The sequence below is a fragment of the Vipera berus genome (genome assembly GCF_964194415.1).
Source record: "Vipera berus genome assembly, chromosome: 3".
NCBI classification, from domain to species: Eukaryota; Metazoa; Chordata; class Lepidosauria; order Squamata; family Viperidae; genus Vipera; species Vipera berus.
In genome coordinates, this window is record NC_138204.1 from 163,328,347 (window position 1) to 163,347,652 (window position 19,306).

Genomic DNA, 19,306 nt, shown 5'->3' on the forward strand with positions numbered 1-19,306 from the left:
AGTTAACCCTTCAAACCAAAAACAGAATGTAGTGTTTTTCATGGTATAAAATTGCCCTGCTTCATCCAGAACACCACGGCCAGACAATCCACATTCCTGCAAGCACCTACCATCATTTACTGTGTACATTCACTGTAGTGTCGACCCATACATTTCTCATTTAAAAGTGTATATCTAATTAAATCCAGCTCAGAAAAAATCATGATTTGTAGGATAATTCTAGTTGGTAAACATAGTATTGGTAAAAAATTCTTCTGGCAGTGACTTTTGCCTCTGACGTATCACAAATTTTCAAAGAAAATATATGATCAACCACATAGTTAGGAATTCCGACTTCTCAGATACACATAAATGATAAGAAGAGAAATATTTTTAATTTTCATTACCTGTTTGAAAAGAAATTACAGTCTAAGGAATACAAACAGCACAGTAGTATTTCTGCAGATATTACCCACCCTACATACCAACCACAATTTAGCAGCGAAAATACTCCACTGTGAAATAGAAAATCCAATAATAATGAAGTTCTGGTATCCCAACACACATAGAACTCGTACACATGAAAAGAGCTGTTGAAGCATGTAAGCTCGACAAGGTTGTCTAAAGAAAATGCCCACTAGTACAGGTTTAAAAACAGGGTAACATTTCTACTGACTGCAGCGAATACTGGATCCAGACTCACATTTCAGTGCTTACAAATTTACTAGCCTACAACTTGATACAACCCAACAGCATCTTGCAGCAGAAGATCTCAAGTGACAATCACTTGGAAATTTATTTTACAACAAGTGTAACAGTAAGTAGAGTTGTAGTCCTTAGCAATGTAATTTGTAGTCCTTGGCAATATAATTACCAAATCCTTTATTCCTTAACCGTTTTAGCTGGCAGCAGTTACATTATCATATTACTACGTTATGATCAGATCTTCATACAGTACTGTGACAACTGTCACGATACAGCTTTAAAGAGTCAATGTGGCAACTCTGTACCTGAAAACACCCTGAGTATTCCAGAAAACTCATCTTTCGTTAAAAGTAGGAACCCAGCCATACCAAACAAAAAGTAAAATGTATAACACATACACTGTATATACACCACATACAAACAACAACAAAAAATCCATCTGTCACAGACAGGCAGCCATGACTCAAACATAAGCATGCCCGATCTTGGTTGCTTCCTGCAGACGCTTAAACATAAAAATATAAAATAGCTGTCAGTTTGGATGCGTGATCACATCATCTGTACTTCATTGTTTTCTTTTTCCTTTTAAAGTTTTTCAAATACAAAAATCAAGTATAGACCTGAAAAGGAAAAAGGTCAAATTTTAATAGCCTGATCTCATTTCAAAAATTTTCTCACCATTAAGTTTCCTAATACTCATTTCTTTTTGTACATATACAAATCTGAAATTATGCAAGCTCTATTCATATTACTAAATTTTTATTATTAATATCATTCATAATCTTTCCAGGCAGAATTACTTAATGTGTATATACGGGAAGCAGGTGGACTTAGCCATATATTTTAAGAAAAGATCTTTTTTTTTTTTTTTAAATACAGGTAGTCCTCGGCTTACAACCACAAACGAGCCCAAAATTTACGTTGTTTATACGTTTGTTAGTGTGTTTTGCCACATTTGCAAGATTGCCACATTTTATAACCTTTCTAGCCACAGTTAAGGGAATCATTGCAATTGTTAATAACAGCTGTTAAGTGAAACTGGCTTACCCATTGTCGCATGACCCCAGGACACTGCAACCATCCTAAATATGAACCAGTTGCCAAGCACCCAAATTTTGTTCACCTGACCATGGGGATGCTGCAACGGCCGTTAGTGTGAAAAATTGTCATGTTACTTTTTTCAGTGCCACTGTAACTTTGAACAGTCACTAAACCAACTGTTGTCAGTCAAAGACTACCTGTACCACATATTGATATTTGAAAGATAATTTGCCCTATATATATGACCACATTTAACTATTCTAAATCCATGTACTCGCTTAATACAAAGCCCGGCACCTGCACCACCCTTCACCCAAGCCTTGGTTACATCCCTAGGATTTCTCTGAGAATTGCTAATGAATTTTAATTTATAGTGATACAGATGACAAAAAGATATTGCATACCTAGACAGTAATTGCACTGATTTTTTTTTAAAAAAATATAAATAAAATCAAAATCAGTTTGTCTCAACTCTACATTTTTTTTTCTTTTGCTATAACTACAATTTCTACACTGATGGGTGATCTTTTCTATAAATCTATTAATGGTATAAAAAATAATGTATATGGTTGCACTTAAAATACACGGTTCGTGTCATAAAGGCTAAGATAATATACAACAAAATGTACAGATGCTAGGCTGATCATCCTCAACAACTATATTGGCTATCTTACTGGCTCATAGTTCCTGTTTTACTTTAAGAGGAAAGCATAATCAAGCATGTCTCATAATTTTCAAACATTTTAAAACTAATAAATTGCATAATAATTGAGTTTTAGTCATTTCACTTTTTTAGAAAACATAAGGATATTTCTTTATTGACATTTATTCCTTACATCAATTCCACTGATGTTTGGGATACATTTCAATAAACATCATCCAAAACATTAGGGAGATTAATTTGTTATTTCTAAAATATAATAAAAGCAGAACATAAGTAAGTAAATAAATAACTTGAAGTGAAATTTTAAGGCCTATTTATATAAATTACTGATTATAAATTTGAAAGGTAAAGACTTCTTCCAAAACAAGACAAATGCAGAAATGCTGCTAAGCAAACACATGTATATTTGATAGATATTTGAGAACTATTCCAGGAATTTTCACACACTTCTTTGCAATACATACTTGTTGCTTCCCATTCAGGTTTACTCATTGTTCCCTAAAAGGAAAGAGAAAGAAATTTACAAGATTGTTTTTTTCTGAAGTTTTATGTACTTCAGAAAGCTAAACCGAGTTCTATAATATTATAATACTGTAATACTTAAGCATTTTCTTTGAACCTAAGCATATTTATAAGCTGAACACTGGATTAATACAAAGATCTCGTGCTTTTAAAATATCTAAAAACTTCCTACCAGTTTTCAATTTCAACTCATCTGAAGATAAGCTCCCAGGAGAATCTATGGCAGACTCCCATTTCTGTGAAATTAGAGGGATGGAAGGATGCAAATATTGCTTTCTGTAGTGGGGGCAAAGTTACTGAATTCTTTGCCCTTTTAAATTTGATCTTGCTTTCCTAAGCTTCAAGAAATTAATAAAAACAGCTATTATGATGATTAGTTCCACAGTCAGCAAGATGTTTGGACAGGATTTGCCAATTATGTCCATCTATCAAGTCCTTCCAAAGGGCCTGGAATAAGCAGACGTTGTTGATTAATAATATTAAAAGTATCGACACAAACGTAAGCTGTTCTAAATAAAACTGTCTTTGGCAATGGACTAGTGATTTTGTTAATAACATCGGTCACTCAGTTAGCCAGATGTTTAGACTGGATTTGACATTTTTGTCCACCTATCAAGTTCTTCCTCTGGATCTGGGATAGCCAGATGTTGTTTTATGATGTCACAGGTATCGTTACAGGATGTAAATTGTTCCATGTAAAGCTGCCTTCTACAACTGTTTGATGGTGATTTTCTCAACGCCAGTGGGGTTTAAGTGGTGCTCCAGATGCTTTGGAATTCCAAAATGCTTATTACTTTGGTGCAATTGTTGTTTTCTTTTTGCTATAGTTGCTCTATTTCTAGTCAGAGGTCTTTTGTGATTTTCTCAAGTTCTTTATTTTCTATTCTATCTCTAGATACTGCAATGTCAACTTTCCAGACCTTGCCTTTATTATTGACAATCATGAAGTCTGAACTGTTATGTGGCAGGTGCTTGTCTATTAGAAATCTAAAGTCCCAGAGCACTTTAGCTTCTTCATTTTCTATTACTTAATAATATTATCATGGCTTATCACACAATCAGCCAGATGTTTAGATTGGCATTTTTACTCATCTATCAATTCCTTCTTAATGACTCTGGTGATAGAATTTGCAATTTACATCTAATATTAATTGCCTTAATCTGTGGTTTAATTATTCATCATTAAAATGATTCAATCTACAGATCTTTTGTTATTACAGATATACCCTGGCAAGAGCCTCACAAAGAAGATGCGAGGAAAATAAATAACAACATCCAATTATAGATATGCAAGAAATTCCATCTCTATGAAATTAAATAACCATTTTTACATGACCCCCCCAAACAGGAAAATAATCTTAAAAACTAAAATATATATACATATAAGACACCCATGGTAAATCGCTTTCATACATTCCATATGTTCCACCCCCCAAAAAACCTACATGAAAGATTTAATGTAATTACCAGAAGTTAAGGACTTAAGGATATCTTTAGGTTTACGCTAATCTTATGCTATGTTTTCTCTCTGGTTTTCAAACACCAATAAATCAGTTATAAATAATAAATAATTTATATAAACCTATGTGTATTCCTTGATAAAGATTAAAAATGTGAATCCCAGGCATGTTAAAATTAACAAACAAACGAACACTGGGATGGAATTAAAAAAACTAAAACAGTTTTTATTGCTAAAAAATCAAGCTTTCATTGGCTAACTGCCAACGTCGTCAGGATGGAGACGCTGGGGTGGGGAGATCGCGTTTATACTGTTGGTGTCTGCACTCTGCTCATGGAGCGTGTCACCGATCTGTTTGTTGAGGTCTGCCGTATTTCTTTGAGTTGTCGCGCATCCGTTTTGGAGGGATGTAGTTGTCTCTGGGTATCTGTTGTTAAAAGTACCTCATTGTATCAAATCCAAGATTGCACCAACACACAACCACCATGCAATGTTGAACACAGGGAAGAAGAGCAACAACCATTTAAGACCCCTGGCACGAGAACACGGGCAATGACCAGAGCTATGGCTACAACACATGGAACTATCAGCAATTCACTTTTAACAACAGATACCCAGAGACAACTACATCCCCCCAAAACAGATGTGTGACAACTCAAAGAAATACGGCAGACCTCAACAAACGATGCGCTCCATGAGCAGAGTGCAGACACCAACAGTAAATTCTATCACCAACGCAATCTCCCCACCCCAGTGTCTCCATCATGACGACGTTGGCAGTTAGCCAACAAAAGCTTGATTTTTAGCAATAAAAACTGTTTGTTTTTTAATTCCATCCCAGTGTTCGTTTGTTTGTTAAACCTGTATGTGTGTGTATGTATGTGTGTATATGTACATACACACACACACACACACACACACATATATATACATACATGCACACACCCAAAAACTGCTCGAGCCACTGTGCTGGTTATTTCGTTAATATTAATATTCAGAAGCTTCTCTGCAACTCTCCAAATATATTAAAGGATACTGTAGCAAACAAAGCTAACAACTAATTTGGATGTAACTTATTTATCTACCTGGAACAATTGCTTAATATTAGAACTCCCGAGTTACCTTTTTTAACATAGGAAATAACAATATTTCCTACTTTCTTAATATTACTACACATAGTCGTTATTGCAACTACAATTGGGAACAGTAATTCAGTTGTTTAGTGAAGCAGTCACTAAGTGAAATCCCACCTGTATTTATTGTCTTACTTCAGCTGTCCTTTGCTTTATTCTTGTGAAGGTCATAAATGTAAGAATTGTTTATAAAGTTACTTCTTCATCTTCATTATAATTTTGAACAATCACTAAATAATGACTACCTGTATTCTCTTAGAAAAATATTGTCTGTAACTTTCCACACATAATAAAGCATACTCAGGCAAACAAACTATTTGTTACCTGGAGCAAAAAACATTTTCAAGAATAAAGATACAAAGGATTTTGTCAATTCATTTCTACATTTGTCTTCAAACAGTAGCTGAACTCTTATGTTCTGAGCAGGTAGACAAGTAATGTTAATTAAACTAGCAATTTTCTTAAATGTATCTACAAGACTGATGTTTCATTTTGAACAGCCTTGCTTATACACAAAGAAACCTTTGTAATTTATTATATGCCAGATCTTAAAACAAAATACTGTACCTACTCTATATCTCCTTCTAAGGCTCAGAAGTTTCAAATAATAATTGTTTTAAAAAGCTATTTGCTACACAAGCAAACCTAACATTAACACTGTGTACCTAACATGACACAAAAAAAGCTTCAGTATTTTCTTACCCTTTCTGCAAACAGAAACCAATAACAAAACATGAATAGGTTCATCGTTTTACAGAAATTAAGGGGGAAAAATCTATCCCTGACATTTGGGAAAAGAGACAAGTCCGGCTTCACAATCTACATCAAGTGAGCAGCTTGAGAAAATGTTCTTCCTTCACAGTGGCATCAGGAGAGAAGAGAATATGTGCTATAGGGCATCTAATATAGAAACCTGAGCCTATCCAACAGAGGGAAGAAGAAAAACATCTTAAATTGCAAGACTTCAACCAAACTGATCTAGTTGAAAAACAAGATATTGCAGTGTTTTCACATTGACTTAAGATGGCTATGGCGCCTTTGGACTTAACGCTTCAGGCAGCAAAATAGAATTCCGCAAAATACTTACAAAAGGTAGTTTTGCTTTTCCATCCTTCTTAAACGTTTCTGCATGTTCATAATCCTCTTTTCTATGCGAGACCAATCTGGAACCTTCATCAGCAGGGTATTTCTGAAAAATAGCTTAGGTAGAATTAATGCAAATATAACCTTTGGACAGCAAACTAAAAATTACATGAGCAGGTAATAAATCTCCACAACAAAATGTACTTGCTGTACCCAACACCTGTCTCTTCCACCCTATAATTATATACCTCCTTCCACCCATTACAGAAATAAAGGAAGTAGAAGTGGTTTGTATTCAAGCTCTTTGCAGAGTAAGGCCTATTTAGCTTTGGAACGATACTACACTTTGGGTCCACAGCCCATATCTCGGAATAACCTTCTGCAATCAAATGCTGTCCAAATGTATTGGAACTGCATTTCTTGTAATTTCCAGGGAGCATGGCTGATGACATCCAAATGGGGAAAGTCAATAGTTATCAATAACAAACTTAAAACAACTTACTGTAGGCTAGTCCTATTGTGGTATCCATATACCATCAATTAGATTTTAAATTTAATAAAACTAAAATAACCCATTTTAATGTTTCTTGCAGAAGTGGGTAGCTAATAGTACAAGTCAAAACCTTACATACACTTGATTCAAATGCAAATAAACATGGAAACTATTACAAAATTCCCTCTTAATCTAATGACAGTACATTATTTGAAAATTACCTAATACTCGGCCTGTCCAACAATTTAAGATCATACATACTTATATCTTTATCAGTTACCTCCAATGCCATCATTTGTTGCAGAAGTATTTTATGTTCCACGTTCTTCACTTTTTCTTCATAAAATTCCCAAAATGTTTTTTTGTAGACTAGTTTCATTCTATACTTCTTTGCCATGCTGCAAAGTAAATTTAGTAACATATCATGAAATTATATTAAGTTTTCAAATAGTACTTCTGCATCCAAAGCTACTATGTGATCTGCTTCAAAATTGCAGCAACGTGCATTACAGGATCAGAAAGAATTATTCAAGTCACCAAGCCCAATACTGTGCTCAATGTGGAAATCAAACTTAAAGTGTCTGTTAAAAATGTCTGTCTAAATTTTATTTGAAGGCATCCATCCCACTATCTCCTTGAGTAAGGTAAAGGTAAAGGTTCCCCCGCACATGCGTGCTAGTCGTTTCCAACTCTAGGGGCCGGTGCTCATCTCCGTTTCAAAGCCGAAGAGCCAGCGCTTGTCCGAGGACGTCTCCGTGGTCATGTGGCCGGCATGACTAGACGCCAAAGGCGCACGGAACGCTGTTACCTTCCCACCGTAGTGGTCCCTATTTTTCTACTTGCATTTTTACGTGCTTTAGAACTGCTAGGTTGGCAGAAGCTGGGACGAGTAACAGGCGCTCACTCTGTTACGCGGCACTCGGGATTTGACCCGCCAAACTGCCGATCTTCTGATCGACAAGCTCAACGTCCTAACCCACTGAGCCACCAGATCCCTATCTCCTTGAGTAATAAATTTCATAAATAAACTGATTTAACTGTAAAGAAACTTACCCAGCATTTAATTAGAATCTACTTTCACATGATACCTTTATTCTATTTTCTGAGTCTGAGACAACAGAGAACGTGTTGTAGCAATGTCTATGAAGATTCTCAGTCATCCAAGTCATGGCTGTCCCAAAGGTCCTTTTTCAAAAGGCAACTGGACTTTTCTTGGTTTTTTCCTTGAAAATGTTTCACTTCTTATCCAAGAAGCTTCCTCAATTGTAAATGGTGTGTGTGTGGGGGAAGAATAGAAAGATTTATATTCCTGGCAGTCAACTGGTCATTAGCACTCTGAGAGTGGCTGAGGTCATTTGAGGTTTAACTGTGTCCTCAGGGTCACCTGATTCAGGGTGTGGAAGCAAAACTTCTTCAAGAAAAAAAAGCAAAGAAAAGTCCAGTTCCCTGTTGAAAAATTACCTTTGGGACAAAGTTGTGACATTCTTTTGTGTGTCACTTATTCTGGTACTTGTAAAGGCATATTTTCTCAAGATTAAAATTTCCACTTGTCCTGTTTCTAGAAAGAATTAATTTCTAGTCCCCTGCTCATCCTCTTTGCCATTTTACACTCGTTTTAAATTGTCTCCATCTTTTTAAAATACTGCATCCAGTGCTGGAGGCAATACTCGAGATGAAGTACAACTAATGCAGAGGAACAGTTACTTTCCACGATTTTGGAAACTGCACTTTTATTCAAGCAGCCTTAAATTACATTTGCCTTTTTTCCAGACACATCATCCTGCTGATTCTACTGGAAAAGTAAGTTGGAATGCAATATTAAGACTATAGGACCAAGTACACTCATTTTAATCAGTATTAATTCTGCCTGTATGAGAGAAGATGTAAAGAGGAAGGAATGAAGAAGGAAGCTACAAATAGTCTTCAGGTTATCTGGAATTGCCATCATTAAACAATGTAGTTATAAAGTGCCACATCATATGACTGCATCATTTAACAATGGCAATCAGTTGCCATCATAGCTCCAGAAGGATGTGGATTAAGTGAACACCTCATATGGCCACGGCATGAGAAGAGTCAGAAATTCCTGGCAACAACTGCAGGTGAAAACTACAGGTGGGGGATGGGTACTGTGGCAGGGAGGTGAATGCCACAGATGGGCACTACGAAGTGTGGGCAGGAGAATGCTAGGCCTAATCTTGCTCATTTTTCAGCACCATCATATATTTGCACAGTCATTGAACGTACAGACGTAACCTATATAATTCCAAACAGTGAACAAAAAGTCTGCTTATTCGAATTCATAAACTATCACTGGCTACGTTACTCCTCAAAGAAACTTAAAACTTAAATTACTCCACAGAGAAACTTAAAATAGCCAAAGCGAACTTATGGAGAACTCTGACAAATATCTAAATAAAATGCAGTTATTTTTGTTATTATTTTATAACCTATCTTTCTATGTCAATTACTCAAAATAGCTGACAATATTTAAAATATAAAGCAAAGAGGCTGAAGAGAAATAAAACTAAACTAACATGCAAAAAATAAGATTAGGTAAGAACTTACTCTACTAGCAATGGAAAATAAACCAGGAACTCTGGAACATCAACCACTTCTTCCAAGTGAAAGTCATATTTGCAACCAAACAAAGGATAATCTCCCTTTGTCTGAAACATTACATTATATATTTCGTTCCCAAATGAATTTGTTTCTGAAGATTCAAGACGTTTTCTATTGCAGAACATTAAAAAAGATAATTATACTTACGGTTAAACTTAAGAGAAGTTATAGCCAATTCAAAGAGTACTAAGAAGCCAAATAAAACAATGACAAAAAATCCTATTCGACAGAACAAACTTTTTTAAAGCAGTGAGGCACCCACATCTTACAAAAAATTTAGTGCAGCTGCTCAGAGGACTTTTTGAAGACTGACTGCACATTTGTACTTGTGGAAATCACTCCAGTCAAGACTGATGGCAGTGAAGCAGCTGTGGAAAATGCAAAATAGCCTTGACACTTCAGTAAGGAGCATTTGATTTATCCCAATATGCTGAGAGAAGTGACTTTTCAACAGGCACACTCAGAAACGTGGTGGCTGCATGTCTTTGGATATCCTGAGTAAGTTAATTAACAGAGTAAATGAAGTCTAATGACTGTGGAGGGCTTCAGATGAGAAGCAAATGGTGCTTCGGAATATGGGGACATGCAAAAATAGTGTTTTCTTAAACTAAAGAACTTGTGTCTTCCTAGGATCAGCTGCCATATTCTTGCTTTCAAATCCAAAGTTCCACACACCCCCTACTTATTAATTGTATTTTCTATCTATGGCTACAACTGTCCATTATCTCATGTTCATATTCAGTGTTTGGAACAGTGAAAATTGGGTATTTTAATGAGCAGAAAATGCTTTTTTATATCATAAGAGGGTAAGCTGCTTCTTTAAGAGGAAGTCTAAAAATTTCAGTGTTAGGAATCCTGTGGGCTAATAAAATACAGAATCAAACCAGACATACAGTATTTCTCATTTACATGACATTTATATTTCCCATTAATATAATTCAGGGATGTCAAACTGGCTGCCTGCAGCCCAAATGCATCACATGCAGGCCACGCCCACCCCAGCTCTGCAAAGGCAAAAAAGTCACGATATGTCACATGACACGATCAAGTTTGACGCCTGTGCTTTAGATTATATAGCCCACAGACCAGAGATAGATGGATGGATGATGTGCCATCAAGTCCTTTTTTGAGTACTAGTGACTTCATAGCTAGATGGGATCAATATTCATGAAGCATAATTCCAAGTCCTGCAAGTGACTCTGGAACACCAGAATAGAATGGAACTCAGTCCTTCCACAGAAAAGTATCTATCAAGCTTCTTTTATTCAAGCTTTATAATGTGGCATGGTTAAAGAAGAGATATGTTGTTGTACTTGTTTAATAATTGACAGAAATTAATGTTGATTATCGTGTGTTCTTTTTTGTTATGGAGAAATTTTGCTGCTCCAATTTTATGTAACACATAGTCATCGTAAAAAAATAAAACAGAAAAGCTGCAGGCCGGCAAACAAATGAAACAGTCAAGTCAAATAATATGAGCATCTGTGCATTTTCATCATTGTTATGGCAGTAATACTTTGCCCAATCAATTCCAAAAAACTGACATTTGAAAATATCTGACTTATAAAGTATTTCCTTTGTTTGCTCTCACATAATTCATTCTCACCAACTTACACAAGTTCATAACTATCTGGAGTTGTACCAATGAAGTATCCGCCAGGGGAAAGTTGCTCACAAGCATTTTTAAGCATCATATCCGCTTGCTCATAGGTCTCAAATGAATAATGATACACAAACTGACAACTACAAATGTCAAAGGACATATTGCTATCCCTGTACTTTTTAGACAGAAGTTCCTGAAACAAACAAAAAATGAAAGTAAAAACACATGTATATTACTCCAGCATCCTAACACAAAACTTTTTGAAACTTTTTGAAAACCTAACTAAAATTACTTTTCTGTATCTACTGTATCTATATCTGTTATATCTTTATGAACTGAATTCTTGAACTGAATATTTAGAAGTTTTTTCCCAGGTAAAAAAAATCAACAATGAAGAGAGCAATTTTAGGCAACCCGTATGTTGATTTATGATGTAACAGTATATAGAAAAATTGTTACATAAAATTGTGAATATGTGAACATACAAGTTCATATGGTATAAATTACAAATGTGTACTTGTCTCATTGATATCCAGTACCACACATCTTGAATATTTAAGACTAATTCCTTGTAGGTTCATAACTCCCCCTACCAATAAGATTAGATTAATTATTCAGTCTGTAAAATATGCAACTATTCTATTAAAATAGAATTTTTTTTAAAAAAAATTGCTTGTCACATTGTAACTACTTTCCATATTTTACCGAAAAAATAACAAATCTCAAAGGAATACAAAGAAAATAAGAGCATGAAAGAACTATACCTTGCTGCTATCTGCAGTTATAAATTCTGCACTGAAAAACCTATCATTCTGGCGACCACGGTTTCTCATATCTTGGTAACGCTGTTCACACTGTTGTACAGATATACCAGCAATATCTATTTAAAAAAAACACAGTAAAAATCTGAAATATCACTCATTTGCTGAGATTTAGCAAAAATGGAGGCTTAATTCAAACAAATACAGTTCTATTTAAAACTAAATAGTTCTTATTTATAGTACATTAAATGTGTGTCAGTGTTCAGTAGTGCTTATTCAGAACAAATATCACAAACCTAAGAGTAATACTTTTGGCAATGTTTAGGACAGTTATTTGCAGTGAGCACAGTATAGGATAGTGCAGTTAGCTGTTTTAATTGCCAAGGGAGAATGTGCATCGAAGAGATCCAGTTAAAGAACAATTCTTAAGCATTTTGGTCAGAACACATTTACATGAATACAATACATATTATTTATTGCACGCATAGCTTCATTTTTAAGCAACTCGTATGTTGATTTGTGATGTGACAGTATATAGAAAAATTGTTACACAGAATTGTGAAAATTGTGAAACTTCCTTTTCTATTTTATCTACAATTTAACATGATTCCTACATCAAATTAATTTGCTGTCTTACCTGTACATACAAGTTTACTTATTCGGCCTTTTCTCCATTTCAGCAAATCCCCACCTTTACCACATCCCAAGTCTAACACTGTTATGTTTTGTTTTCTTTGTCGCACCTTATCAAGGAATTCACCTAAGAGAAAAATAATAATAATCACGAGAAAATGAAATGTTCTCTCTTTATTAGAGCATAGCTTCCTGATTATTTTGACAGCTTTCATGCTCCGGCATATTGTTCCTATCTTTAAGTTGTATGAGATAAAAAGAAAATCATCATGCACTTGCATGGATCCTGAGTTTTCATCTCAGGTGTTAGTTTCACTGTGTTCAGTAGAATTTATTTGTAGTTAAGTGTATAGGATTGCCTCACAAGAAAACTTAATTCACTTAAAAAGGTTGCTATTTTATGTGCTAAACTTTAGGAAAGTTAATTTCATCACTGAATTCTCAGAATTTCATTAATTAATTTTAGTAATATCCAAGGATGACTAGTCTGGACTGAGATGTATTTTTGACAAAAAGTATCATTTTTATCTCACAATATATTCATGATTATAATCTCACTTTTTTTTAGACCAAAACGATAAACAGAAAAACGCTCTTACAAATACGTGCAATGCTTGCATTATATTACAGAGTTTTACAAAAACAAAGTTTTACAATATATCCCCAAATCCCCCCCACCCCAAACCCGCCAACTTCCCCCCCCCCACTTCCCAGAGCTAAATACAGGATTATAGTTACAATAATCATATTCTAAATAAAAATTATGCATAATATACAATTAACCAAATTCATAATGTGCTTTAACTCCCCTTTAACATAACTACAAACAAAGTACCAATAACAATATCCCACTAAAATCTACTCATAAGCTAAATGGAACTTTTTAGTCCCATATTTGTTCTGAATATAATTTATCCATCTCCTCCAAACTGAAATATATCTTTCCTGTGAATGATCTTTCAAATAAGCAGAAATCTTAGACATTTCTGCAAGATTCGAAACTTTAAACACCCATTCTTCTATAGTAGGCAAACTATCCTTCTTCCAATATTGTCCCACCAGTAACCGTGCTGCTGTTATCATATTCAACATCAAATTATTTTCTTTAACATCACAATCTACAACAATACCCAATAAAAACAATTGCGGAGAAAACTTTATCTTTCTCTTAAAAATCTTTTGAATGTTCCACCAAATTTTAATCCAAAAAGCTTTTATATTTCTACAAGTCCACCACATGTGAAAATAGGTAGCTTCTAAACTACCACATCTCCAACATTTAGAGTGTAAATTAGGATACATGTTGGACAACTTCTTGGGATCCAGATGCCATCTATAAAACATTTTATAAACATTTTCTCTTAAGTTTTGAGCCTGAGTAAATTTAACATTTCTGACCCAAATTATCTCCCAGGTGTCCAACGAAATTGGTTCCTGAATATTTTGTGCCCACTTTATCATACAGTCTTTAACCAATTCCATTTCCGAATCCAATTCAATTAAAGCATTATATATCCTCTTTATATGTGTACAATTTAAATCTCTAATTTGTTTTACTAAATTTTGATCTGTAATTGTGATGCCAACCTTTTGATCTGACTTCCACCTAGCTTTCAATGCTTGCATTATAGACCAACAGTGAAGAGTAGTCCTGGTTTTTTGCGCAATCAAAATATTAATTTTCCAATATATAATCTAATATTTGGAATTTAGAAATTAACTTTGATATTTGTTTGTCTCTCATAGCCAGCTGTACTACCACTTTTTTCCCAAAAAGTAGATGTGTGAATTACAGATATTTTGAACTGTGTTTTTAATACACAGACATACCAATTAGCACGCTCTTTATCCAATTGTTAAAGTTTCGGAGATAGAAGATGCGACTCTTGCTACGTTGTTCCAATCCAACCTCTTCAAGCTTATTATAATGTGCTGCTACGGCTTCTGCATGCTATATAAAATAAATGATTAAGTATAGCATATAAATGTTTATATGCATTTAGGTAATATCTAAATCCCAATATTTTTCTTTATTTGGTGCATTCCTTTTTTACAGTAATAGGGTTCATACCAAAAAATTCTATCTTTACATGTGGAGTGTATATTTCCTGACAAATTCTTTCCAACCTACTAAGGAAACAAAACAAATAAGAGTACAAGAAAAAAAGAGAGCAGGACTAGTATAAATCTGTTAAGTAGAGGAAACATGAAAAAAAATCACATTAAATGCTGAAACATAAACATTAAGCAAACCTATTCAATGCATTCTACTACTGCATTTTGAATGAGGTGAAGTTCCATATATTCTTCACAAGTTGCCTTTGATAAAATGCATTATAATTCAATAGTATAAATAAGATGTATAACTTCTCCTCCTGATATAAAGGAGAACGTGAAGTTGATACTTTACAGTGGCAAAGGCTTTATACACACACACACACACACACACACACACACACACACACACACACCTACTTTACCACCAGAACCAATACCGGTTTGAAAAAAACACTGAAGTTACTTCATTACAGCTCTCTATTTAGAATAGCTAAGACGACTTGGGTCTTTACCCAGACCTTTGGTAATGGAGAGAAACCCTTCACTACACTTGCCATCTTTTATTTTTACCTTTTATTGATTCATTTCTTTGATTGTTGTGAGATGGCCAGAGTCAATGAGAATGAGACAGCATACAAAATGAGTATTTTATTATGTCTGATTGCACAGTGAGCCAGATTTGGCATTTTTATCCTTCCCAAGGACCTGGGATAGGCAGATATTGTCTGATAGTGCTAAAGGTATAACACAGGATATAAGCTATTCCAAGTAAAACAGCCTATTGACTAATGGTGATTTTGTTAATGTCAATGGCATTCAACTAGTGTTCCAGTTATTTGGGGATTTTACCCAAGGTGGCTATTACTATTAGTACAATTTTTGCTTCCTTTTGCCACAGTTCTACTTTTAGTTTATATTTTGTGATTTTTCTCCAGCTCATTTTCTTCTGCTTTTACTGCCCTGTCCAGTATCCAGACTTTTTCATTTCTCTTATCAACAATAATTAAGTTTGGGATGTTATGTGGCAGATGCTTGTCTGCTTGAATTGTGGCCTCACAAAAACTTGCTTGCAAATGGTTTCTCTTCCAGGTATTTTATTTATGCTATGGTTCATCATATTATTAGTTAAAAGCAAACCTTCTGCTCTTGTTTTTTATACACTCATTAATATGGAAATCCCATTCAACTTAAAACTTGTTCTTGCTCCTATCTTACCCGGTTTTTGTCAGTTTGATAAGCACTACTTCTTCATCCAAATCATCAATGAAAATTTTGAAGGGTATGTGGAATCCTATACCATTCCCACTTAATATTCCATTCCAGTTCAATGAGAACTAAGCACTCTTATAGTTTCCCAAAAAGCTATGAATCTACCAAACAGACATACCCATCAGATAACATGAAGTACTTTGTTAAATGTTTTCCTGAAATATAAATATATTATGTCCGTTGCATTCCCAAATCTATTAAGAAATTTATATAAACAAAAATATAGTAATATTAGTCTTCCAAACCTATCCTTGTCAAAACCATGCTGATTTCAAGGAATTATTACTAGTACACGATACTGTGCTGTTTTATAAAACCTTCCCAGATATGGCTATCAAATAGTATGAAGTTCCCAATGTTCATCCATGGGTGAATATATCTAAGTTTTGATTTCACCCGTAACAGCAGAATCCTCTGCAAGTATACCCAAAAGGTCAACAAAGTTTAACACAAGATAGAATACAAAGTTGTATGTGTTTCTAGTCTTCTATCCAAATAGTAGCTAACATTTTAATTAATCTTAAACATGGGGAAAAAGTGCCTGGAAGAATTTGATTTCTTTAATATTTGAAACACTCACCGTTTTCTTTTTAGGAACCTCTTCAGATTCTGTTTCATGATGAAGAGTGTTTCCATCTCCTGTTTGACCTTCATCATACTTATTTGCAGTTTTATCATCTTTTTCAACAAGAGAATCCCTACGCGTATATTTTGTAGGTCTACTATCAGCTTCTTCATCCAACTTTCTCTTTTGCTTTACACTCTCTTCTACTTCAGCCATATTTGCTGAAGAATTTGTTACAGCTGCAAACAAAAAATAAAATTTTCTATTATTAAACAAGATCTTGTTGACAAATCATTTGATAAACTGATGTCTATTGGGACAAGAGCATTCCAAACAACTAGAAAATAACAAATCTTGAACTTAACTTTAGGATCGCACATTAATAGTGCTGTTAAAGAATTATGTTAAATTTAAATTTGTATTTTTAATTAAATTTTAATTTTTAATTAAATTTTAGTTCATATTCAAACTGATTTGAGTCACCAGATTTATATTTTTCAAATAATCACCCTTGTATCTCTATTTTAAATATAAACAAATCAAAACAATTGATACTAAAATGTACTTAAAGCAACACAGTGATATAACCATAAAGCTGCATCATCAATTCATTTATGTCCACAATCAACTAATACTGCAGTGAGATTTGCTTATTCTGGTAAGTAAAGGCAATGGCAGGCTCTGCTTTGTCAAAGAAACCATGCACATTAAATTTATTCCTGTATCTTTATCCATGATATCCTATTAAAGTACAATTCATTCCAACCAAGTTTTCTTCTCACATGCCTCCTCTCTAAGCACCTTAGCCCACACTTGATTATTGGGATACAAGATTTATATTCTTAGGCCTATTTTTACTAGCTTTTAATATCCTAAGCTGTCTTTCATTTCATTTTCTTCATATCAGTAGGCAGGCAGATGGAAGGGGGAAAAGTGCCTTAGCCTAATCACTTTTCCTTCATGGTAATTAATTCTTGGAGAGTGGGAAAGAGTTAAAGCTTATAATGCAATGGCACAAGTCAGGAAAAGAATAAACCCAGTAAGAGGCCTCATCACAACTGCCCTATCAAAAGGATTTAAGCTACATTGAATCTTTTAAGGAACTACTTTACTTTTGGGGAACCAGTTTTCACAAACACAATAACTCGGAAAGAGGTACATCTTAAATATGATCAGAGGCCTGAATAATTGGAACGGCAAGCTCAGTCTAAAGCCTAGCCTTCCCCTTGTTTTGCACTCATCAAAGACATTCTCTACATGTGCTTTATTCAGCCATCACACCAAGGGCATGCTCAATCATCTCAGGGTTTTTTTATTGCCTTCAAGTCAGATTTATCTTCTGAAAACTGCTTGCTTAAGTGCTTGTAGTTTTCTTGGCAAGGTTTGCCATTGTCTCATTCCTAGGGCTGAGATAGTGACTGGCCTAAGGTCACCCAGATGGCTCTGTGCCTTAAGGTGGAGTAGAGCTCACAATTTCCCACATTCTGGTTTGATGCCTTAACCATGCACAACAAACTGGCACTGCTCTCTCCAGTAGCCCCGTAGAATAAAATAGCTTATAAACTACATAGGAAAAACTCCCATGACTCACTTTAACTAGAAGGACCTTGAGAGATTGTCCCTGGCTACTTGGGCTATGAGAGATCTTGAGAGCCAATTTGGTGTAATGGTTAAGGTGGCAAGATCCTAAGAGTTCTTGGCTTCTCTTATGCGGGAAACCTGTCTGTGTGATTTTGGGAAAACTCTTGTCAGCCCAGGCAATTTCACAGATTGTTGTTTTGAGGAAAATAAGAGGCAGGGGTATTAGATATCTTTGTGGCCTTGTGTATTTAAAAAAGGGGGAGAAGGATGTCACACAGGTAGTCCTCGACTTACGGCCACAATTGGGCCCAAAATTAAGTGAGACATTCGTTAAGTGAGTTTTGTCCCATTTTACGACCTTTCTTGCCACAGTTGTTAAGCGAATCACTGCAGTTGATAAGTTAGCAATCCAGTTGTTTAAGGGAATCTGGCTCCCCCCGTAGACTTTGCCTGTCCAAGAGGGTCGCAAAAGGTGATCGCGTGACCTTGCGACAGAGCAACGGTCATCAACACGAACCAGTTGCCAAGCATCTGGATCTTGACCAGACAATCACGGGGATGCTGCTGCAAAGGTCGTAACCGTGAAAAGCGATCATATAAGTCGCGTTTCTCAGTGCCACTGTAGCTTCGAACCGTCACTAAACGACTTGTTGTAAGTCGAGGACTACCTATAACCTCCAACCGTGGGAGATCCTGGCGTCCAGTGGATTCACTGCCAGCGGTTCTTATCGCGCCTCGGTTCCTTGATTTGGCCCCAGAAGCGGGCGCCCCGTCTCCGAGACCTCCAGGAGACGCGACGGGGGTGGGGGAGGGAAGGAAAACGGAATAGCCCGTCCCCGCTTTCCCTGGCACGAAACTTTAAAAACCTTCCGAGAAGAAGCAGGCCCCCCGCTCGCGGGCTGGAGGACAAGATGCCGCAATTGGGGGGGGGGAGTGGCAGGCCACAACGACGCCTTCCCCCAAGGCAGCTCACCCTCTTCCTCCTCCTTCAGCGAAATGGCGCCCTTCGCGTCCCGCTCTCAGGAAATGGGAGGGGGGGGGCGGCCGCCGTTCCCCGCTTTCCATCCGGGGTCGCCCTCGCCACTTCCTCTTCGGAAAGGTCAGGGAAAAGGGGGCGGGGCGGCGGGGCGGGAAG

General features: G+C 35.7%; 1 protein-coding gene across 4 annotated transcripts; it reads right to left on the reverse strand.

The window, feature by feature from the left end:
• Positions 1 to 358: 358 nt before the first annotated feature.
• RNMT (RNA guanine-7 methyltransferase) lies at positions 359 to 19,263 on the reverse strand. 4 transcript variants are annotated; one of them, XR_014026125.1, is made up of 12 exons: positions 19,145 to 19,263; positions 16,606 to 16,829; positions 14,529 to 14,649; positions 12,703 to 12,825; positions 12,069 to 12,184; positions 11,316 to 11,497; positions 9,648 to 9,812; positions 7,360 to 7,477; positions 6,591 to 6,692; positions 5,621 to 5,660; positions 2,854 to 2,887; positions 359 to 1,304 (listed from the first exon to the last, which is right to left on the reverse strand). XR_014026125.1 is itself a non-coding variant. In XM_081325259.1 (11 exons), the coding sequence occupies exons 2-11, from the start codon at positions 16,804 to 16,806 to the stop codon at positions 1,270 to 1,272; spliced, it is 1,197 nt and encodes a 398-aa protein (XP_081181385.1). In that variant the 5' UTR covers positions 16,807 to 16,829; positions 19,145 to 19,263; the 3' UTR covers positions 359 to 1,269. The 4 variants fall into 4 exon arrangements, 3 of the variants coding, with proteins under 3 accessions (XP_081181385.1, XP_081181387.1, XP_081181386.1); XM_081325259.1 differs by lacking the exon at positions 5,621 to 5,660; XM_081325261.1 differs by lacking the exon at positions 5,621 to 5,660 and having other exon boundaries at positions 6,591 to 6,703.
• Positions 19,264 to 19,306: the final 43 nt, after the last annotated feature.

Coding starts and splice junctions, on each gene's coding strand:
- RNMT (XM_081325259.1), bottom strand. CDS start 16,806: ATGGCTGAAGTAGAAGAGAGTGTAAAGCAAAAGAGAAAGTTGGATGAA. Junction 12,185..12,702: donor AAGTAAACTTGTATGTACAG/GTAAGACAGCAA, acceptor TTTTTTAAATAG/ATATTGCTGGTATATCTGTA. Junction 7,478..9,647: donor TATTTTCCATTGCTAGTAGA/GTAAGTTCTTAC, acceptor TTTACTTTGCAG/CATGGCAAAGAAGTATAGAA.